Raw genomic sequence first — 25,632 nt, forward strand, 5'->3', positions numbered from 1 at the left:
CCCACGAGTAGTAATCAAATTATATAATTGTTGATCAATGATGCCCTTTCCCCATGCTTGGTCTCTTACGATTTCCCCGTCGCATCTCTTCACATGCCTTTTGTTTTTTATGCTAGGATAAAAGGTCGCATCTAACTCGTCTTTTGTTTTTACTTGTGATTGAGTCGTCTTTTTCAGCGCCTCTGATTCCCTTTAGCAGCTATTGATATCAGGAGTGGTTAGAAAGTAAATCTTCCTTGTCCAGTAGCAGCCGCCCACAGTTGCGTACCCTTTCGAACTACTCCAATAAATTATTACAATTCATGAATATTTTAATCAGAGTTTAATCTTGATGGGGGCAACTAGAACATTACTATTATCCATCCGCCAGTTGAGATTTTTGACAATTTTGAGTAATATTGTATGTACAGACAAGTCTATTGAATTATGGTCACTACCGCCCATACTTTTATACAGATGGCGATAGAATACTCCATTCATGCCTGAATTTCCTAGAATATAATGGAAAAAAAAAAAACATTACAAGACGAGCCCACAATGTTTTTGGGTTTCTTTTGAGGGGTACCCGTCCGCACTGCCTAATCTCCAGATAAAATGCATCAAAGAGAAAAATAAAAATCAAACTTGTTTTTTTCCAGATTCTCAAAAACACTGACTTTTTTGTAGATTTTTTTGTTATTTTTTAATACAAAATAGTAAATAATGAAGAAAAAATGTTGAAAATTTTGTGAAAATCCATTGTATTTTCCATTTTAAAAAATTTTGTCAACAGTGCATTTTGTATGGAGGATAGCTGTGTCCTAACTCTTCTGCCAAAATCTAGCTCATACGTGCACTCTGCTTCATCTCCTTTACGGATGCATTAGTGACAATTGACAGGTATGGTTCATATTTTTTTTTTTGATAGGTAATCGGCCAAAGCCTAGATGATTTATTATTATTGTTATGATTAATTATTATTGTGTGTTAATGTCGAGTAAATTTGAACCCAAGACCTTCCCGATGAGAGGCTAACAATTTACGGTTGCATTGTAGGCTCTTGCCTGTATGGTTCATATTATTACAACAAAGTTGATAGAGAAATTTATTGTAGTAGGTTTATTGAATGATTTAATGAACTGTAACTGTTTACAAGCTTCAACCTACAAATGTTAGCCAAACAAAAATGCAAACATAACACAGAAGCGATGAAGTAAAGCAATGTGTGCTTCAAAGAAACGACAACTGGATACAGACCATGACAAACTCCAATTTAACCAAGACAAATTCAGATATGTTAAATAGCAAGCAAAGGAAAAAAAAGTTCTTGTTTTTCAACCACTGAATATAACATTCCATAGCTTTTGGGTCATTCAGCAATTTAGCACGAGCAATTTAGCATGTTACAAACATTGTAAGGATATATCTGACAGCACATTTTCACTTGACTACAACTAAATACCTTTTGAAGTCATGGCTTGCTAACAAATGGTTCACTGACAAGGGAATTTATAAAATATTTGCATAAAGACCTGGCTGACTAAGCTAACATAGCTTTCGTGAAACAAGTTTGATCTAACCTTCCAAGTTTGTTCCGAGATTTCTTTCTGCCCTATACCCTTGATTCTCTTTCTCAGTTTCTGTCTTTGTTCATCAATTCACCAAATAGTACAACAGCGGAGTAGATTGTATGAGTGATCATGGGGGCAAGAATGTTATTAGTCTGCAAATGTGAGAAACTACCAGTTCATTGTGAATTTGATCATCTTGTCTAAGAAATCCGTCAGGGCATAATTGAATCCACTCAAACCCCAAACATAGTGCAAAAAAGAGACTCCAGTTGTGAGTGAATCATCTTCATTTACCTTCTCATGTTCCAAGCTATTCTATACCAGTGGAACAAGTAACTAACGGGTAACAATGGACTTTCTTCTTCATTTATTTGATATTTTCTACATTGTTATGAAATAATCAACACACCAACATGCAAAGCAGTTTTTCATGTCTTCATGTGCTCCACTACCATGAGGAACTTGAGCCACCATTTGCGAGGGATCTACATACAAGAACCACATGTTTCCATGATCAAAGACACAGCCAAACATTGTGCTTAAGCAATAAAATAACCAACTGGAATGAGACAATGAATGATGGAACCTGGCATTAGATGATTCGTTGTTTGTACCTTTCAAGAGTAAACATTGATTATTGATTTGAAATTGATGAATTTAGGCAAAAGTCAAATAGCAACAAATGCAGAAATACTTTAAGTTGCACTAGTACTTCATACCATGGACGTCCTTTTACACCATATGGTCCGACCTAAAAATATGGAGGATATGCATCCAACGATATCATATGAATGGTAAAACCTGAAACATCTGACACTTTATGACTGAGATAATAGATTTGTATCAGACGCTAATCTTTAGTCAATAATCTAGGTGTTCTCCCAGGCCTAGTAGAGAATGCATCACCAAGGGGAGAATCCAATGGCAAAAGCCAATCTATTACACTCGGATATTTCATCAAGCTAAACAAACACCCTTCGTTAGGAAAGTGATCTGAAGCTTTAGCAAATGAGGATGAACATTAGTCTAAGAACTTTGTGGGGGATCACTCCAAATGAATGTCATTGCTTGGAATGCTGAATGTAAGGAAACTTGGCAATAAAGAATATAACCGTTTCCACATAACCCATAATAGATTTGAAATAAACATGGAATTAAAATCCACATGCAAGAGAATAGACAACATACCCATAAAATGTGACACAAGATATACCTTGGGAAACCCTCATTGAGGGAAAAACCCAGCCTCCAAAAGCATCCATCACCATGTATTATTCAACAAAAATACCGTTGCCATACAACCATGGAAGCCTTCATGGCCATAGCCACAACCGAGCAAACTATGTTAACAAACATGAATCCACACATCACATGCCATGCTTCCAACCTTCACAAATGCTCCGTTGGCTAACCTGTCAAGCCTTGTCCCGCTTGACTCTTGCCTTTTGTCTTCTCCTTGTCACTCTCTCTCCTACAACAACTACCCTTGTGGCTGCTTATATAGTAGCAAGTCCCACAAAACCACTAAGTGGTATTACATAAACCATGTGCTACCTAACCCACTAACTCCACATTTAATATTGGGCATTTAATTCTTCTCTCCAATATTAAATAATTACATGAAATATTTTCACAATGTTACAATACAACTCATCAAGAATATTCCATGGGAATCTTTACATGTTGCATGTCCATCTAGGTACAACATTACATAATAAAAATAAAATAATAAAATAGCAATATTATGCAATGTGTGCAACACCCATTATCTCAACAATCTCCCACTTGTTGTATACATTGCATAAGGTCAATCCGTAGCCACACAAAATGAACAAGGGAACAATCCCTCCCAGCACATCCACCATCATGGATCAAAATACACCAAGTGCTCCATCCTGGTACCCGCAACAAAATCAAAGTATCCAGCATCTCGAATATGAATGATCTCACCTCCTATTATGCCACTCCCACTGAACATACATAGAAGCCATCCAAAGAGAAAACCACCCAACCTGTCGCATTAGAAGATCATAAAATCCTATACCAACTAAAATTCCAAGCACAAAAAACCTGATCCAAAGGTAATCACATGTATCCGTAGTTGTCAAAATATCCATAGCTAAAATAACACCCACAGCAAGTGCCAAACCCATCCAACTATCCATACCTCAAAGGTATAACAAGTGAATCTCATATCATCGACATATCCAATCTGCAACCTGCAATCACAAGCCTCAAGAGCAATACCTGCCACATATATATCAAGAAGCTCCCACTGCAAAAGATAATGTCAAATCTATAACCAATCCACTCAACACATCTCAAAGAAGTGAATCCATGTAGTATCAAGGACATCCACAATACATAAACTAATATCCTGCAAGAACAACTCTCATAACAAGTCTCCAATGCTCTCCCAAGTTCACCACAACCAACAGAGGAAAGAGATAAAGGAATAACCATGTCATCTCTCACATGACATACATGAGCACAAACCAGTGATCACAATCTCCAACCAATCTCAAATCCAATGTAGGCAAAACTGAACATCCAAGAAGATAACCAAGACCAGAGAAACCATGCAAATCATAACTTGTATCATGTCCTTCTACACACACCTCTAGATGTAAACTGTGCAAGTATGATCTCCTCCATAAAACCCCAACAAGAAGCCTCAACAACACCCAAACCATACCGTATAACTAATCATGGATGTAAGCCTCTCACAAGAAGATCAAACTCAATAAACCCATTCCTAAACCAAGGAATAACCATTCCTAATCCAAGGAAAAATTCCCAATATAAAACCATCTCCCAAACTCAACCAGCATAACAACATATGCACATGAAGATAACCAATGCTAAACCATCTCTCAAATGAACCCTCCAGAATTAACTCATGTACCATAGCTCAAGATCCATATCCATGAAAGACAAGCATAAATATAATGCAACTGAGAGAAACAATAGGCTATACCTCTCAAGTAGCAAACTGCCGAGTAGACCAAGAGTGGGGAATGAGAATGCTCATCAAGATACCCAAGTCTCCAACCAAGACTCATCTAAGAACAATCTCCTCTCAAGTCCATATCAGGTGACTGCCCCTCGGACTTCCTGCTGAAACCATCAATCATCCCAACAAATACTTCTCTAATCCAAGAGAAATCAGCGTCACCATCGTCTCTAAATATCCATGAGCACCCGTAACCAATCAATCTATGCCAACTCCAAATGCAACATAGCAATATCATGAAGTATCCAACTTATGATCAGTGTACTCAATACCAAGAAACTAAACCAAGATCAATGTCAAAGTTCCAACCATGGCCTCAGGAACATAAACATGAGAACATGATCTAACCATCTCAACCAAAGAGATAACATGCTCCACATGAACATACTATAACATATCACAACTCTAAATGCGTATCAAGAGTATACCATGACATAATAATGAAACCATCCTCACACCAAGGATAACATGCCAAATAAAAGCATAAACCACACCTTTGCCAAGAACCCTGTGAGTCCTCAAGATGCAACCATCTCCATACACCATGAAGAAAACCATCTCCACATACTAGGAAGAACCATCTCCACATACTAGGAAGAACCATCTCCACACACCATGAAGATAACCAAGAACTCCATGAGTCCTCAAGATCTAACCATCTTCACATACCATGAAGATAACAAGTGCACCATGCAAATGTCAAAGATGCTTCTGCAGCAACAGGATCTAAGACAAACCTCCAACATCTGCAAACACTCAATAAATATATCAATGCCAACAACTCCCACTCAACTGTGGTACCAAGTCACCTATGGCATCATAAAATCCATCTCCTATATGAAGATCCAAACTAAACCAAGAACTAATCCTGCACTGTCACCTCATCACTGTCACAAGCTCCCACTAAACCATGTATCCAAGCTATCCATGACATAATGATGAAAAACCATCTTCTAACCATGAGAATCAACCAAAGCATCAAACCATCAAAGAACTCAAAGTGCACATCATGAGCTCCTCAAAAGAAACCAAATAACCATGATCCTCAACCAAGAAGATATACCACCATAACCAAATCAGAAAATTCAAGCTAATGAACATCAAAGATGTACCTATATAACCAATCATGTCATACCAAAATCTATGACACCATGATCACATCCATGAACCGAGCATCTGGCTCTCAATATGTCCAACCTGTCAGCATAGTCAACCACAATCCTCTGCCATGACTGTACCTGGTAACAACATCTCATCCCTTCTACATGAAGATAAAATCATGTGACTTAGGGCATAGACAACCCAAATCCAAGCCACCAATCTGAATATGCATCAATAATGAAAGATCAATGGGCAAAGACAACCCATAACCAAGCGATAAATGCAACCTGTAAGTATAGACCGCTTACAACACTGCACAACTTGTAGACCCAAGAAGTCATCATGCATATCCAAACCAAACACTAATAACCATATCATCATGAGACCAATCTGAATATGAACTGAGTATACAATGACATCAAAACTTAAATCTCCAATGCCATAAACTCACAAGTTACCATAGTCAAAATATATACCATAAACTGTTCAGATAAATATATCAACAAATAAATTATGCCAAACCTGCACCAAATCTAAACCAATGTGTAGAGCTTTCCGTTGACTACTCGAAGTCCAAAATTCGACTCCGTATGCCCAAGTTATGACCCAATTCGTGTTCAAAATAAACAACATCTGACTTTAGGGCTCTTAAAACTTGACAAAATCTCAAAATCATAGAACCAAACCTACACCATCTTGTAGTGCTCTGAATTAGCTTTCCAACGCCTATAAGAACTCTGAAATCTGATATTCTGAGAAAAAGTTATGGTCGTTTTACTAAGACAGTCTTTTTACCATTTTCAGTACGATTTTTCATTTTTTATTTTTTCAGTGACGAAAATTCCGACGGGGATTAAATTTGACGGCCATCATGGGCTGAAACCAAAAAACTCTTTTATTTTCTCTGAACATGGCCAAACTAGGGCATATTATATATCAAATTTTATGAAAATGTCGACCCGGATCCAATGGTGAGGTCTGTTTTTACCCAGGAGGTCATTTATGCAAGCTACCCCTCAAAACCCTCATTTTAAATGAAACATCCGAAAAAAAAATTCTTTTGTCCAACAATTTCACATGCCCAAATTTTTTAACATCCCATCATAACAGCAAATCAAAAACCCTCAGGTCTGCAATAAATCATTCATATATCTTGCCCTTTCTTTTATCCTCTCATGCATTCCCATGGATTCAATCTAGGGTTACAATAAAACTATAGCTCTGATACCACTTGTAAGGAAACTTGGCAATAAAGAATATAACCATTTCCACATAACCCATAATAGATCTGAAATAAACATGGAATTAAAATCCACATGCAAGAGAATAGACAACATACCCATAAAATGTGACACAAGATATACCCTGGGAAACCCTCATTGAGAGAAAACCCAGCCTCCAAAAGCATCCATCACCATGTATTATTTAGCAAAAATACCGTTGCCATACAACCATGGAAGCCTTCATGGCCATAGCCACAACCGAGCAAACTATGTGAACAAGCATGAATCCACACATCACATGCCATGCTTCCAACCTTCACAAATGCTCCCTTGGCTAACCTGTCAAGCCTTGTCCCGCTCGACTCTTGCCTTTTGTCTTCTCCTTGTCACTCTCTCTCCTACAACAACTACCCTTGTGGCTGCTTATATAGTAGCAAGTCCCACAAAACCACTAAGTGGTATTACATAAACCATGTGCTAAAACCATGTGCTACCTAACCCACTGACCCCACATTTAATATTGAGCATTTAATTCTTTTCCCCAATATTAAATAATTACATGAAATATTTTCACAATGTTACAATACAACTCATCAAGAATATTCCAAGAGAATCTTTACATGTTACACGTCCATCTAGGTACAACATTACATAATAAAAATAAAATAATAAAATAACAATATTATGCAATGTGTGCAACACCCATTATCTCAACACTGAAGGCCTTACAAAAGTTTCTCATAAGTTCTCTGTCTAAGCTTCACCTCAGATGTTGGGTCCATACGACATTGTCTATCGACAAGAAATCCAATTCACAAGATTTTTCTTCAGGCTTCCTTGAATTTAGTCTTAAGTTGAACATTTTAGCTTATCACCTTGCATAGCGAGGGTTGCAGCAAGTGAATGTTGTTTTCTCCTGATTTTAGCTATTCACTCAGCTATTATTACCTCTGAGGAGGCCAAACACCATGTCGTGTGGGTGATCTTCAGACAAGATGGGAGAATGGGGAGAATTGCAAAACATTACAAACCTAATAAATCGCCTGAAAGAACAGCATTATTGCACTGGCTTGTTGAAAATTGTCACTTTCCAACTAGATCATTTGCAGTGATCTTACTATAGTGGTGATCTTACTATTGTGGAGTCACCCAAGGAAAATTTGGCTTGTAGCCAATGCATTTGTGTGCTATAAAGCATCATGGTTTTATTTCAAAACTTGTCCAGGCTACTGGACCTAGATTTTCAGTGGTAACATGTAACGTCAAATCCTTGGTTTACATCATCCAACTTGCAGGTCAGCATGGGTAAAGTGCTCCAACATCTTGATCTTGTTATTCTTTTTAACCAACATCTGCTCTATAGATCTGTGGAAGTACATCTTGGGATCATTCTTTTGGATCATAGCTGCATCACTTTTTAAAGTTGAATGGATTTTCATGCTGATGAAAACCACATGAACCCTTTTTCTTAGCATGTCACATCTGACTCATTAGGGGGCCAACCATGTCATTACCAAAATTTGCAATTTGGCTACACATCCTCCCTTTGCTGTAAGTTGATTGGTGTGATTTTGTGACTGCTCCCATAACCACCTTCTTGCGTAGGTTTGGAAAGCAAGTTGCCCACTTCTGTATGCATGTTAAGGCATCTGTTGCCAAGGATTTTGAGGGTCTCTTGCAAGCTTGAAGCAACCCTTTCAACATGTAACTGTAAATCTGTGTTGTCAAACTGCAACACCACCTCAAGAATCTTGAAGCTCATTGACCCAAAGATGCTCAGGTTTGATCTTGCTTATATTGACTCCAGGTGGGAGGTTGATGCAAGAATATTTGGGTTCACAAGCAATCCTGAAACGCCAGAAAAGGCAGTGGGTTATGTTTTTCAATTTCCCGAGTTTTATGTTGTTATTTGGTCGATTTCTTGCAAACTTGCTTTCTCAGAGAGTGCTATACAACAGATGCAGATTTTATTAAATGTTTACAAATTACGACCATCTGTAGTAGTGCTTCAGGTCATTTTCAAGTTTCTACAGGCTAAAATCTTGTTGATATAGGCCAACTCAAGTTGTGTCCAGACAGGTTCATGCTTAAATAGATCATTTCAGAAATGCTACATTAGCTGTGTAATTACTAATATTCTACCGGGGCTGATGTGTTTTAAAATATAATAATGATGACTTTATAAGTCTTAAGACTACGATAGAATATATGATGTATGAAGGGCTGCTACAAAGATTATGTTAAGATTAACGTTGGCAGGCTGGAATGTGGTTACTATTGCTTTTCCAATACAATCAAATATATATTGTGAACCCTTACAAACTGCTAACTACTATTTTTCCTAAACGCAACTTTTCTATTCTTAGCTGTTTTGGGTTTGGATTCCCATGAGATGACCATTGCTTTAGCAATCTAATCATTACGCAGCAATTTGTAAGACTATTACATCTGGCCAATAATTGACAGGATCCTGCTTTTACTTGCCTTCTATTTGTTAAGGTTGCAGCTTCTGTCGGATTGATTTTATCATGAGATACCTTGTTGATGGTAGATCATCTTTAAGATAAATATCTTATATATATTATATATATATTATACATTATATATTATTATATAATAATATAATAATATATTACATATATGCTTAACAATGAGTTATACATATAGTTATTTATTAACTAATGATGATTAACTATAGAGACATGTCTCCTCTCATATTTAGGAGTCTTCAAATCTGCATTTGGAAGACATCAATCACATTGGCCATGTTAGTACATTTGCAGAAAAGATCAAGTTATTCAAGATGGTATCAGAGCCAAGTTGCCACAAATGTAAAGAACTGCTCAAATACATTTTATAAAGAGCAGCAACACCTATAAAAGCTTTTGCATTCAATATCATAGGAGTTGCGTGAAGTTTTATCAAATGTGAAATTGTTGGGTTTCTTGAACGCATAATATCACACTTGGACAACTTAAGAATAAAGTCAGAGCCTAAGTTTTTATTTACCTACGGCGGAGAAAATAAATCTGAAGTATTACTTGGCAGTTTCAATTAATCGTGGGCATCTTACAAATAAAAGCTTTTTAAAAAATTTGAATTCATGAGACACTCTAGTCACGTCTAAGCATTGTCGCATATAGTAGCGTAGTAGCCCCAAATCTTGTGCTTCAAATTCTATTGAGACTTAAGGCGAGTATTATGAGTCTCCCATGGCTGTGGCCTATATGTAATGATCTTCGAATGTGCCTCTACCGCATAATTGAAAAATCCCATAGCAAAGACGACCTTTTGTTTGTATTATCATGTTGTAATAGGTTGTTGGTAATGCATTATACCAATGGATCCTCTGAATCGTCTTGTCGGGAATGAGTTGCCCGTGAATTTTCTGGAACATTATTATGATATTGTTTAGTACATCATTGTTAACATTCTTTGCTGAGACTGGTGTTGCATGATCTTCAGCTGGAAGCTATCCAACCGATAATTTGCTATTGAGAACTAATGCTCCTAAGCGAAAGATCTTAAGTCGAAGCCCATTTCCCAAATAGTAGTTGCCAGACCTGCAAACATCAACTCGTGGATCTGATGTTGGTGCCTCCTCTCTACCTCAAGCCAATGGTGGGAGTTGTCATGTAGTAATCTATGCCAAGCTAGTAGAGTCAAATCACAACTCAACATGCCAGATTTGAGAACACATCTCTAGAAGAAAAGTGTGATTTTGATGATGTTACAGTGTAAGAGGAAACTAGACAAGCTAGGAATACACAATGTTGACAGGAAGGACATTGCCATTGGGTTTGTGCCAGATGGTTTGAGATGGTTGTGGGATTGACCAGAGGATGTGAGATCACTGTCAACAACAAATGGTATAGATTAACGATGCTTTGTAGTGTTACGGGTATCCAATGTCAAACAAGGTCCCCAAAATTTATTTTAAAAAAATAAAGTGAAGACTAAGGTAATGGGGAATGGAGATCGATAAGGTATGAAAAACAATATATATTATTTTTAACTTTTACTTTATGAAAATGATATAATATGTTTATATGTAGGAGCATATTCATATAATTGCATATATACATTAAATTTAATAAGAATGTTATTTTTAAGTGAAATTTATATTGATTTAAGAATGATATTTAATAATTTGATATTATGAATCAAATGGTATAAGTGTGATGGTTAAACAATCTTTGAGTACCCACGAATGTAGAATTTCGCTAACCCGGAAGAGGGCTTGAGATCTGTGGGAGTTGTCGCAAGTATCAATCACTCATGAGGCTCTTGGACTTGCATTTTTTTGATGGACACATATGGAGACAATTTATGACTTGACGCATATAAGTATTTTTCTCTAAATATTACATTTATCTATTGTAGTCTCTCTCTTATTTTTATACGTACTATAATAATTATTTGCCTTGATCTTTTCCTCTGAGAATGGTCTTGTAGGAAAAAGAGGATTAATATCAAATTTAGAGAGTCTAAAACTTTGTTAAAGGGAAGTTTATTTTAGAAGCTTAGAAGATTTATGTTCAGAGGGATTTTGACACATCCGTTAGAGGGAGCAGATTGAGGATATGGTTTCATCAACCGTCAATGATATCAATCATATTGATTCAAAGGAAGTAAATCAATGTTGTGATGGACTCTTTAATGATCGATAAATTGTAACAGTCAAGAGGACTGTAATTCATGCAACTATGTGAATGGGCCTACCTGTTGTGTACATCATAAGAAAGTTGTGACTTTAATTAAACTATCTATGAATCTCTCTTTGATAAATGAAACTTGACGTATGAGTTGTAGAGTCATTCAAGTGACACAACCATACTCAATCAAGAGATTGGTGTATTGTAGACAAGTTTGTGTTCGCTTCCACTATTAAGTTTAATGAATGTTTGGAGCTCCAATGGATGAAAAGAGAAAGTTGGAACTTAGAAAGGAGTTGTCATATTTGATACAAAATTTTCAACAATATAAGAATGAGTGAAAATTTTACATTGTGGGGGGGGAATAATAATCAATGTTCCATTCCCACTTGAATCTTATTTAGAGGGGAGATGTTCCATTCTCAAATAATCTAAATGGACAATTTTTGAATCTTTAATGTGTAGATAAGAAAAGAAAGTTGGTACTTTACACATGCTACCAAATATTTTGTAGACTCAATCTAATGATAGTAGTTCCAAAGACCTTGATGATTAAGATGGATAAAGTGAGGCTCTTGAAGAAAACATCTTTGATGATTAAGATTATGAGATTCTTCTACATTAAGAGGGAGTATGACACTTCTTCGAAGGCAACGCGGGAGCTTAGAAAATTGATACTGAGAGGGAGTCCAGAAATACATGTGTGACTGCATGATTTTGATGGGCCCACTCCTATGTATATCACGAGGAAGTATATCATGAGGAAGTAATGACTTACCCCCAGAAAGTCAGAAGATTGATAACAGATTTAGAGGGAGTTTGAAAGGCATCCATAGGTGAAGAGAGTTCTATTGGAGTAAATAGAGGACCTGACTTCCCAGGATCATTGCTCAAAGGTAGAATTTTTGAGGTGCAATCCTTTGTTAATGATATCTTCTCTATGAGGAGAAGTTCTAAGTGAAATTTCTTGTAATGCTTTTTTCTGTGAGAGAATGAGGTGAAAGTAGTTGTACCACCCTTTAACTGGGTTCATGGTGGTTACTATTTCACATATGTAATGAAAGTGATGATCTTTCATTGACATATATAAACAAAAGGTAACCATTATAAGATGACGACAAACTCCAAGACTTCCTCTCCCATCTCAATAGCATCGCTCCTTGCATTTCCTTCACACTAGAGACTGAGTTGGACAACCAACTCCCTTTTCTCGACATCTTACTCATCAAAAAACTTGATGGATCCATAGGTTGTTGAGTCTTCCAAAAATCCACCCACACAGATCTATACCTCCATTTGTCTTCACACCACCACCCCAGTCAAAAATTTGGTGTTCTGAAGATGCTCATCTTGAGAGCCTTCCGCATCTGCGATGATGAACACATAGACTTGAGCTCTCACATCTTTGCAACGTCTTCCAGATAAATGGGTACTCTATAGAAAAATCACGAAGGCTATCAAAGACACCAAAATCCTTATCCTTTCTCAATCCAAACCCCCCAAAATTCCTCACGCTCATAGGGTCTCGTTTCCCTTTATCAATGGGATCTCCCACAAGATTGCCAAAATCCTAGCCAATAAGGGCATTCGCAACACTTTCAAACCCTTCTCATTGGTTAAACATCATATCCGCTCCCTGAAGACCCCAAAGATACCCTTATGGAATCGGGAGTCTACAAGATTGAATGTTCTTGTGGTATTCCTTATATAGGAGAAACAGGATGTGCTATCAAGACTCAATTAAAAGAACATGGGGTTGACATAAAACACGATAGAGCTGCCAAGTCAGCCCTAGTTGAGCACTCCTCAAAGACCAAATGCCACATTTGCTTAGAGAAGACTCAAGTTATATGTAAAGAAGATATTTCTTCAGGCAAAAAATTAAAGAGGCCATTGAAGTCGGCAACCACCCGTGGAACCTTAATTGAGATGAAGGGTTCTTTCTTAGCAACTCTTGGCAACCCTTATTATCCGCTATCATAAATTATTCGGGTCACCCCTGAGGATCTCTCTCTCTCTCTCTCTCTCTCCTGCTTTCTCTCTCCATCATTCCCCCACCACACTTCCTCCCATCCGCGTTCTCCCCTCTCGCCCCCCCCCCAAACTCCCCCTCTCTTCGTTTTGTGTTTTATTTTTCTTGCCTACTTCTATATATATACATTCTCGGGGTGTATCTTGTTCATTCTTTTTATACATATAGTTATATGCATAGACATTTATTTACATTCATATATATATATATATATATATACACACACACACACACACACACACATATATATATATCAAGTAGATATAAACTAGCAATTGCACCTAAGGTTGCAATAAGGACACTGAAGAAAATTATGTTAAGTTTAAAATGTTGGTATTGAATACATGATAAACATTTATTTTTATTGCATATATTTGAACAAACCTAAGTACAAAAGTTTGTGGCATAGAGACATCTTTGTATGGACCCATCGTATCTTGGTATAGCATTGCCTATTTTCTCAATAAAAGGCACATAACACAAGCAAGAGTCAATATCAGCAAGGAAATATGAGTAGTAAGAAATCGTAAATTTGTCATTAAATAGTAACAATGAAAGTATAGAAGACATGAATTTATTTATTTTCAAGAAATAAACAAAAGTTCAATGCAATCCAATAAGCAATAAAATGGTATTAATTAATTGAGGTGTGTAAATTTAACAAATGCAAATATAGGAATGGGCGTAGTTGGAGAAGGTGAGAAACATGGTTTGCATTTTTATATGTTTTAATTTTTGCAGATTTAAGCTTTAATGAAAGAAAAATTATAACTGTGGCTCAAATAAAAAACAAATGAAACTTTACTTTGCAATTTGGGGAAGTAATTAATTAATCGAAACTCATTAACGAATAGCTTTTCACTTAAATAATCAAATAATCAAAATTTTGAAGTGGTAAATAGCTGTAGTAAATTTTACTTTCCTTGGTTGTTTTTGAAGAGTAACCAGCAGCCAAATAGGGTTGAAAGGCTGCGATTTAGGCATGGTAATTTATGCTCCTCCCAAGACTGAAATTGACTGAACCTGTACTTTTAGTGAGTGTATTTTTTACTCATGTTGCTCCCTCCTTTTACTTCTCTCTGCACACTTTCTATCACACTTGGTCCTCTTTTTGCTGCTCAAAATGTTGCACATCATGCACTGTTATCATTATTTTTCATGGCATTTCATTGGTACTCTCAAAAGCAAGCCTGAAACATCATGCGCCATGTGAAGGAGAGCAAACAGTATAAGACAGAGTGTCGAATCTTGTTTAAAAAAAACACCCAAAATAATTGAAATTAAATTTTCTCCAAGAGCATCCAATGCTGCCCTAATTTAAGCTCATAATCATCGTGCAAGTTCCGCTTAATAGACAGTGCTCAATGATCAGTTCTGAGCCCTACAATTTCCATAAATCGTATTGAGGCTCTAAGAGATTTGGAGTGGTGAAGAACATATCACGGAGAAATAGGGCACATAGACCTGGCATTCAAAGCAAAGTCGGCCAGCAAGGGCAGATGGGCAGCGTGGGGCATAAATCCGACAGCCATGAGAATGGTGGAAACTCGAGCTTTGCTCACTTTAGGCAGAACAATGGCAGCATGTTTGAGATACCACAGATGGGGGAGGATCTCCTCCTCTTGTGATTTCTAGCATGAGCTATCCCATCTCCAATCTGAGCTCCGAGTATTGCCGCGACTCCATCATAATCTATGCAACTTCAAAGCGCACCCATCTTTATAAATCACATCATTTTGATTATGAAGGGATGTTACTACACTTGTCACATACGGATGGAGAATTTGCTAGGAAGCGTGACAAACATGCTGCTGAAAAGATGTGGAAGTACAAACGTTACACGACACATGCTAAAAGACACAACAGATGTGAAAAGAAGGAAAGACGAGTAACATTCTATCGAGTGACGGTGACAAAGCACTCCCAGTATGAATTGATTTGTGGCTTGGTCCTGGATTTGACGGCGGCAAAGCACTCCCAATATGAACCGGTTTGCGATTGCGTCCAAGATATGGATGGATCTGATGACGTGTGCTGGATATGTACTTGCAAGAGGTGTCACCTTTCTTAACAAATCCTCATTTTTTCTTTCACCAAAATAAATGTCAAAAATTGAGTCATACAATTCCTTCAAGACATTGATATCATTGTATATGTGGAAGTACAAACGTCGATATGTGCAAGACATTGATATCTATCAAGACTCTCCGATGACTTGGTGGTGGCGGATAAAGAGGCGGTAGTAATAGTGGGCTCTTCTAGTTCATCGCCTTCGCACTGGCCTTGAAAACTCACCAACCAAAGGATAGGGGATAGGGGAGCAAGAATTGGGTGGCGTGCATTCATAATCCTTCCTTTTTCTTATCAAGTTGGATCTGCATGTTATCCCACGAAATGATGGAAGGACTGCTTTTCTTTCGCCGCGTTTTCATATCTCCTACTTCGAATGATCCATTATGTGTGTAGCCCCCTGCATCGAACCCTTCCATAGCAAACGGATTTGGGAGACGTAACCCGTAGCATCTCGAGATGCAACTATATCCTCATTGAAGCAATCCACCTTGCAATGGGCTGTTATAACCAAGATAGCAGTGAATCTCAACTTCCAGTCAAAATGAAACATTTACGGTTCAAAATATTCAACGATCACGATGACTTTGATTGTCTTGCCTTCCTCTTGTACGATATGAACCGTAGATTGAAAAACTGAGGTCGTCAACTTCAGTAAAGGGACACCTTCGGCGTAATTAAATAAAAACTATATATATCGTTGCAGTTATAGATCTACTTTCTTTTTCTTTTAATCTTATATATATATTTGCTTAATTTCTTTAGCACTTTTATTTAAAATCCATCATTATTTTTATTGTCGCTATATTTCTTTAACTCTTTTATCTTAATCCATCATTAATTTTTATTATTCATATATATATATATATATATATATATATATATATATATATATATATATATATATATATATATATATAATTTTTATTATCGCTATATTCCTTCAACTCTTTTTCCTTAATCCATCATTAATTTTTATTGTTCATATTCATATATATATATATATATATATATATAATTATTATTATTATTTTGTTTATATTATTCATAGAAAATATTATTATTGTTATTACTTTTACTTATATATATATATATTTGCTAAATTTCTTAAACATTGTAAAATTCATCATTATATTATCTTAGATAATAATAATAATTATATATATATATATATTTTTATTTTTATTTTTTTTATTATCATTATTATTATTATTATTTTCATTCTTAAATTAGTTCTAATCTTGTTCTTTTTCTTGTTCTACTTTCTGGGATACCCTCTTCATATATATATATATATATATATATACACCATTCAAAGGATTTTTATCTTTATCTTTATTTTTATTTTTATTTTCATTAGTAAGTTTGTTCCTTATTTTTCGCTTATATTTAGATATATCTTTTTCATATTCTCTCACTATACCTGTGATCCTTCCCTTATTCACCTTGTTGCTAAACCTCAAACTCTCCTCGAATGTTGTGCACCCACAACAACCTCCTTCCCCTTTTATCCACCTTGGGTTTGCAATCTTACCACATTTCTCCTTTAGCTCTTTCATCCTGATGATGGATCACAGAGTGTGATCTGAAACGTTGATGCAAAAATTGTCACACAATCTGCCCAGAAAATACAACAAAGATTTCTAATGGATTGTGGAAAACTAATATCTACAATGGTAGACTTGTTATCATGGTTCTTTGGGCCGGATTTTGTCAAACACCATGATAACGAACAGTCAGAAGGTAACCATTATAAGATGACGATCTTATAAATGGTAGACTTGTTATCATGGTTCTTTGGGCCAGATTTTGTTGGACACCATGATAATGAATAGTTAGAAGGTAACCATTGTAAGGTGGCGATCTTACAAATGGTAGACCTGTTATCATGGTTCTTTGGGGCGGATTTTGCCAGACACCATGATAACGAACTTGTTATGGTTCTTTGGGCCAGATCTTGCCGGACACCATAGTTGCTACTATAGACCACACTTAAGGTGGCGTTTTTTAAAAAGTAATGGAAATTACTTCAATTGTGTGTTATGAAAGGTGAGAAAGTTAGTTTCATAGTGAATTGAATATCATACTAAGATGATATCTCTTCTTATTCTAGTGAACTGAATATCATACTAAGATGATATCTCTTCTTATTCTTGAGAGCACAATGTGTTCTATAAATCCTCCCTAGCTAAGAGGGAGTGTTAAGGTTGTAGCTTCTGGCGGATTGATTTTATCATGAGATACCTTGTTGATGGTAAATCATCTTTAAGATAAATATCTTATATATATAATATATATTGCATATAATATATATTATATTTATTATACATTATATATTATTATATAATAATATAATAATATATTACATACAGGGTTAATATATTAATATTATATATATGCTTAACTATGAGTTCTACGTATAGTTATTTATTAACTAATGATGATTAACTATAGCGGCATGTCTCTTCATGCGACATGTCTCCTCCTCTCATAGTTAGGAGTCTTCAAATCTACATTTGGAAGACATCAATCACATTGGCCATGTTAGTACATTTGCAGAAAAGATCAAGCTATTCAACACTATTTTGGGAATATGGTTTCTTTCCTTTTGTTACTTTTCACAATTTCCTTGTGGTAATTATTTTCTGATTGCACAAGGTTGCCTTATTCTGTATTGCATACAGCTATTATGTTGGCCATGTATTTTCTTCCTACGATACATAAACATTCTAGGCTGTTCCTTGTAAGTGTAGAGCTTTGCATGGGATATTTTTTTTCCTACATCATTACTGTTTGACCTGTACCTTGACTACATGACATTGTTTTGACTTAACTTTTGACTTTCTCTGGGTTGTTTCACCTTCTCATATTTTGAGCAGATGGACAACTCCTGCCAGCAGTGGTTTTTCTTTTGCTGTTGGCGATAAGATCTGCAACATTTTCCTCTTTGAAAGGGTTGGGTAGCAACAAGAGCTACTGAGTTTCTGGGCTAGGCAAGAGTTATTTGTATTCTTAATATTTTCTAGGCAAGAATGATCATAGTTGGGGAAAACGAGAAGCAAGAGGGACCCCTGTTGAATGAGGCAAATGAATGAAACTCTATTTAGTAGAGTTGAGAAGAAAAACAAAGACTCCATGAATTAGTAGAGAGAAGAAAGATATTAAGGCAAGTTGTATTTGACTAGAGGCAATCGATTGATCTACTGTAGCTTTAGATTTTGCTTCTTTCTCGCATAACGAAATGTTGAATAGGTGTTAGGTTGCTAGATTAGGCTCCTTTCAAAAGACTCCATTGTCTAGACTCTAGACTGTATTAAGTGGCATTAGAGCAGGTTTTCTTGCTGGGATGTGTTTGGGGAGGCTATACAATTTGTTATAGGTGTGAGAGGAAATCCTGCAACTGGAAAGAGCTTTAAGAGATTAAAAAAATGGTGAGTAGGTGTGTTTGTGTGAAGGAGGTGTTGGCTGTCCTCCAACAAAATGAGTGTTGGGTAGAAGACTTTGTAGGAACATCCTCCACTAAGTGGAAAGTGGGTAAATGGAGCTCTAAAGGATTACATTTTCTAGTGTAAATGTTGGAAAATTAGTTGTGCGAATGTGAGACTATATGTGTTATTGTGAGTCAAGATTGTGTGTCTTGTGATTGTGATAGGTCAATGCCTCTTTGGGTTGTGGATTACTTGTGTGTAAAGATGTCTTCAAGAATAAGGATTGGAGTGGCCTTGGGAAAAGCTCTGAGATTTTCTTTATTGAAGATGAGAGAAAGGGCTCAAATGGATAGGGATCTTTAAGAGTTTTGAGAAATCCAATCAAGACTCAGCATTATGTGGACTTTGCAATATACAGGAGTTGTTGTAGATGTGAGTAAAGGGCAATGCAATAAAGAATGTCACATAAGCGGCATGGTTGAGGAAAAGAATGTGCTAGTGGCAGAAGAAGAAAAGAAGTTAACTGAAATGAGTATTAAAGTGGCCTTGGTTTGTGAGATTTTCTTCAATGAAAACAGAGGAAGGGCTAAAATAGAGAGGGCTCTTCAAGAGTTTTGAGAAACCCAATCAAGACCTGAGGTTCTGGGGACTGTCCAATATACAGGAGTCGTCTTAGATGTGAGTAAATAAAGAATGTCGCATAATTTGCATGGTGGAAGAAAACAATGTGCTAGTGGTGGCAGAGGGAAAGGAGATGGGTAATGTAGAGCTATTTTTTATCTAACATTGTTTTGTGTATAAGTATCGGGAAAAGCCAAGCCAGACAAGAAGAGATCTTCGCACAGAAGGATAGCAAATAGCAAAACAGCAATCTTTGAGTTAGGGTGATAGTGATTGAAGAAGAGAAGAATGAGATTGAAGTGAAAGTATGTCTTTCAAAAGGCATATAAAGGTCAGGAAATGAGGATGCAAGTGGCGATGGTGTTGCAGTAGAAGCATTGTAGAAATGACCGATGACAATGTAAATATAGGAGTGGAGTGTAAGTTCCAAAAATTGAAGTTTAAAAATGAAGAATGAGAGCAGATGGTTGAAGAAATGGTTTTCATCAGAGGCTATGGAAAAATAGTTAAGTGGGACAGTTGAGTATTCTTTGGATGTCATGAGGGTGTTGACAGATATGGTGCAACAGAGCACTAAGACAAAGAGAGGATGAAGAGGCAGTTACAGAGACATTTTATTTCCATAAATTTTGGTTTTGTTGATTTTGTCCAGGTGTTAGTGGAGAATTAGAGAAAAAGCTTTTGGTGGAAGCCAGAAAATGGTAATTTAAATCCCATAAAAGAATAAGAAAAGGAGAAACTTTAAGAGTAGGAGTTAGGGTTATGGTGGACAGAGGTTCACAAGAGGAATAAAAGCAATGGCCTTGTTTAGTGGATGAGGATGGTAATTTTCCTAACTAAATGCTGGAAGAGATAAATTAAGAAATTTTCCAAACATACCTGTTAAAGGAGTTTGCTACAACTTGTATGCTTTTTGGAAGGATGGTTTTCCCACTTAGCTCCACTTTGTGAGCACAATGCTCACAAAGTTTCTTAACCAATGTGTATGATGCAAGCGCATGATTCCACATACAATCATGCAATAACAAAAATAGCTGTAGAGTATGATTTTCAATTTTCTTGAGCCTTTAGTTCTTGTCTGGTGGATTTCTTGCCAACTTGCCTTCTCTGAGAATGCTATAGGAAGCAAGAAGGTCTATTATACGTATAGACCCTCTGTTGCTACAGGCCTGAAATAAATTGCTTCTGAATAGTTTCTTTGCAGATGTGTATCATGCCATAGGGGTGGTGTGTGTTTTAAAATATAATAGCTTCTGGAGGCTATCACTGGAACTATGATGCATAAAGGCTTGCTACAGAAGCTATTCTTATGATTAACGCTGGTTTCTTGGGTAACATGCTTATTGTGTTTTATTCAATACAATCAAATATGAAGAATTTACTGAAAACCCTTACAAACCACCAATTGTTGTCTTTCCTTTAAAAAGGAGATACTTATTTTTGCTATTCTTGGCTATGTTGGGTTGGATTCCCTGGTGATTACTATTGCTTTAGCAATCTAACTGTTATGAAATAATTTTTTGTGGACACATTCACATATGGCAGCTGATTGAAGGGGGCTTTTGCTTTTCCTTGCCTTCCATTTTGGGCGGATATTTGCTTTCCTTCCATGACTTCTGTCTCCTCCTGGTAATGGATTTTCTGACAGCATGAGGTTGCCTTCTTTTGCATGTTTAGTTGTTACCTTGATTGTTAAGCTTCTTCCCTTGAAGCATCTAAATTCTGAGTTGTTCCTTCTCTGCATTGCGTTTTTCCTGGCTTGTAAATCTTATATTTTGTTGCATCATGACTGTTCATGTTCCTCGACTGTGTGGCATTGTTCTGCATTTTGCTGGGTTGATTTATCTCCTTGTGTGTGATAAGCCTCATAGATGGAAAATAGTCTAGTTACAGGCAGTTGTAGCTATTGTAGCTTTACATAATTTTGTAAGCAAATTGTAATCTAAAACAGGCAATTTATTAATTTACAGTAGCTTTGCATTTTCGTTTTCATCATGCACATGGATGTGTTGACTAGGTGTTGGGCTGCTAGATTAGGTCATCTTTCAGTAGACTCCATAGTCTAGACTAATTAGAGACAAAGCCTCTAAAAAAGCCTTCAAATCCCCACATATCAAGCAAACCCACTCACAGATCATAGCCTATCTATTGTATCCTTCCATTTACATCATATAGACAAAGCCTCAATGGACTTGATCAAATCCCTGCATATCAAGCAAACCTACTCGCAGATCAAGGCCTTTCTTTGTTGTCTTCCATGAATAAAAACACCTACACAATCTATCAAAATACATGAGAGGACCATTGAATCAACAAGCATAGACCATTGAATAAACAAACATAGAATTTCTAGCTTCGGGATGGAAAACCAGACATGTATAAGAGGGCTATTGATCAGATAAATCTGTGTGTGATGAAAGGAAAAAAGAAAACTTACAGTACTGTTTTATCAGAAAAGCATGTACTGATCACTCTTGAGCCAACTACATTATTAATTATCTGAGGGTTTTAATGACTTGCTTTGAATGCATTACATAGATCCTTATGTAGTGAAAACATGAGTCTTCAATTTGGAGAGTTCAAATTCTGCCACGCAAACTCCATTTCATTAATACTCGAAATTTGAAACAACTTTACCCATAAATAAGTTGATTTTGTAAAAATGGCCAAGTTGTCTCAAGACCAAGCATGTGTGGTCAAAACAATCCTTTATAGCTCTTATCATCGTTGTATTAAGCTTGCAGACAAATCATTTTTCGAAATGGTGGCTGCCACAACCCACATCTAACAATATCAGGTAACACGATTCTAGAAAATATGCATTCTCATTATGAAGAGGAGAAATATGAAACAAGAAATTCTTGGGTCCAGTTGTAAGCAAACCATTGCACTGCTGCTGGGAAGGTCAATCATATGAGGATGAACAGATTTAGAAGTTATGAGTTTCCTTGCTATATCAACTGACTAATCTTGTCAGAAAGAACTGCATCTGTACATAAATCCATTAAGAAGATGCCCTTATCCTTTGGGAATTTGATATTTTTCCTGATCAGGTCATCCATCAATGTCTCCAACTGATCATACTTACCTGCTTGAGCTAAGACAGTGGCTACAGTACCAGCGGTAATAGCATCAGGTATAAGCCCTGAGCATCTAAACTCTTCAATATACATGAGAGAGCAATCAAGCCGGCCTATTGACATATAAGATCTTATCAGAGTTGAGTATATGACATTGTTAGGTTGTATTTGAGACTCTCTCATCTCTAAGAGGAACTTGCGAGCTTGGTTCATTCTGCCAGCCTTAGCCATAATGTCGATGAGGATAGAGTAGGCATCAACATTTATATTGCACCTGCTCTCTTTCATCGACTGGAAGGTCTTCATCACATCCTCCAGCCTTCCCAAATTCCCATACAAGGTCATCATATACAAGTAAGCTCTCTCATTCACAAAACCATGATCAGACATCTCTTCAAAAAATTTCTCAGCGGAATGCTGCATTTCTGCTTTACAGAAAACACAAAGCATAGCCAAATAGATAGACTTGTCAATAATGCGATTGGATACTTTCACATAATCATAAATCTGGATGGCTTCTCCAACCATTCCTACTCTGGCACAGGCATAAATGACTCTGGAAAGATCAAGATTACTAGAATCCAGACCAGATTTTTGCAAAGCATCAACTTCTTGCAAGGGAATCTTTTTCCCTGCCAGAACCTTGATCAAGTCTAAAATTCCATTTCGGTCTTTTGGACCTCCATCTTTTAGCACATTGTCACCCTCATTAAGCATATCTGATTTCAGATATTCCTTAGCTGAATTCCCCGAAAAGATCTTGTCTGTCTTAAACCCCAAAATCCTCATCTCTTCCACAATGGCCGAAGCAACATTCATTCTCCCAGCAGTTACAACAACAATCAACAAAAGCTTATAGGTGTCCAAGGATGATTTTATGCCAGTACGTTGCATCTCCCTAAAAATCCGAACTGCCTCGTCAGCATTGCCAGAATGTTTACAAACCCTAAGAACATTACAATATGTATCCTCGTTAAAACTAACATTTTCTACCCTCATTTCCTTCACGATTGACAAAGCCTTATCATACAGCCCATGACTCAAACACGCACCAATGACAAAATTGTAGGATCCCACACAGAGAGTGGGACCATTGGCTCTCATAAGCTCAAAAAAGATATCTGCAAGCTCCAAATCAATGCCTAAAAAAGTACTGAAAAGAATGCCATACTCTCTTTCACTGAATTTAAGGTTCCTTCTTTTCATTTCATCTAAATAAAACCTAATTTTATAGGGTTTAGGGTTTATGGACTTCACCTGGGTATCGATGAGTGCTCCATACAGATCCCCTAGAGGTTCGAACCCGGGCTGCGCTTTCATAAAACGATAGAAATCATAGGCCATCAATGGGTCTCCAATTTTATTTATGAGCAAAGAGGCCTGTGAAGATGAGATATTATCTGGAGATTCACGCAGTACAGTAAGAATTTTTTGGAAATGACTATCGTCTGAATTTGTTAGGAGCTTTAGAAATCGACGACATGCTTGCCTGGCCTTTCTGGATGGTATTTTACCGGTTTTAATTGTGGGCTCCCCTTCTTTTGTTGTAGAAGATATATTGTAAATTTGAGGACTACGGTTTGTGAAGTTTTGAATATTTGTCGAAATAGGTTGGAGTAATTGTCTGTCATTGACATTATAAAATGGCATAGTGTAAGAAAGCATTAGATATCGTAGAGGTCCCTTAATTTTGCTGGCCATGGTGGATTTGCAGCTTAGTTCAAAAATTAAGAAATCTGATTTATAACTAGAAGCGTAAGCAAATGAGCTCCCGGATCTTGTAAAAGGGCTCAGCGTTTAAGAACTCGATCGACTTTTATGGATTTTAACTACAATTCATATATTGAGAAATGTCATTTGTAACTAGAAATGTAAGCAAACGAACTCCCGAACCTTGGACAGGGCTCAGACCTTAAAAAGTCGATCGATTTACCATCTCAAAATGACGAGTTACAGAACGAGAAACAGTGAGAAATTCTCTTAGGACTAAAGTACGAGGGACTTTTCCTTGCAGATTATTTGGTCAATTTCACGTAGCTTGAGTAGAGCGAAGGATCGATCAGGAGCTATAGCTAACTTTGTGTATTTATAGCTCCTAGAGGGTATTACTGGATTTCAACATTTTTAGTTCCTGCATAATATGCAATCCAGTAGGTGTCTCTTTTGTCTTTTTATATTGTCCAATGAGATCAATTTATTTTTTTCAAAACAATGATCTAATATCATGTATCTATATTACTCTCTTAATTTTTAATTTTATAAATTTGATTTCATTATTTATTATATAGAATTGTACAATGAACATTTAGTATCATAGAATTTTCTAAAACTTTTCATTTGTCAATTTTAAATTTTTTTTTTTTGCTTTATGGAAGTAGTGAATAAGAATGAAGACTTAAAACTAGTGCTTGGAAAAGACACATTTCTAACATTTTCTGAGTTGTCAGCTATCTACTTTATGTTGTATGGAGAAGTGCATTTATTGAGAGTGGTCTTAGTGGACAATAGGTTGAAAGGTACTAACTGAAAAGCATTTAATTCATGCCCCTTCAAAATGTGTGTGACAGGGTTACCCTTAAGTTCTATGGATTTATCATATCACATTTAGTGGTGGTTGTGAAAGCTTGGAAAATGTTGGATGCAAAACTTGAGTGCCGAGCATTGATTTTTTTTGGAGAGAGTAGGTCACGGTATGTCTAAATTCGTATCCATTTAATGGTTGTGTCAGAATCAAGATATTTTAAGATCAATTTTATGCAGAATGTTACCATTTCAGTGTGTGTATCTCTGCACACACATAAGCATATGTCTGGCTAAACAGTGGATGGAATAAATTATTAAATCTTTAGTACACTACAA

General features: G+C 36.4%; 1 protein-coding gene and 2 long non-coding RNA genes across 3 annotated transcripts; 1 reads left to right on the forward strand and 2 right to left on the reverse strand.

Annotated features, from left to right (window-relative positions):
• On the forward strand, positions 1-25,632 carry LOC149537388 (uncharacterized). The gene is made up of 2 exons (XR_016356567.1): positions 1-879; positions 25,341-25,632. It is a non-coding gene; the product is annotated as an uncharacterized LOC149537388 (long non-coding RNA).
• LOC149537389 (uncharacterized) lies at positions 1,293-9,150 on the reverse strand. Its single transcript, XR_016356566.1, has 2 exons — positions 2,739-9,150; positions 1,293-2,035 (listed from the first exon to the last, which is right to left on the reverse strand). It is a non-coding gene; the product is annotated as an uncharacterized LOC149537389 (long non-coding RNA).
• Positions 21,629-24,678, reverse strand: LOC149537390 (uncharacterized). The gene is made up of 2 exons (XM_089802885.1): positions 24,031-24,678; positions 21,629-23,671 (listed from the first exon to the last, which is right to left on the reverse strand). Exons 1-2 carry the CDS (start codon positions 24,051-24,053, stop codon positions 22,645-22,647), a joined length of 1,050 nt encoding a protein of 349 aa, XP_089659011.1. The 5' UTR covers positions 24,054-24,678; the 3' UTR covers positions 21,629-22,644.

This window comes from Cupressus sempervirens, chromosome 9 (genome assembly GCF_028749045.1).
Source record: "Cupressus sempervirens isolate cs-2001-9-10 chromosome 9, ASM2874904v1, whole genome shotgun sequence".
Classification (NCBI taxonomy): Eukaryota; Viridiplantae; Streptophyta; class Pinopsida; order Cupressales; family Cupressaceae; genus Cupressus; species Cupressus sempervirens.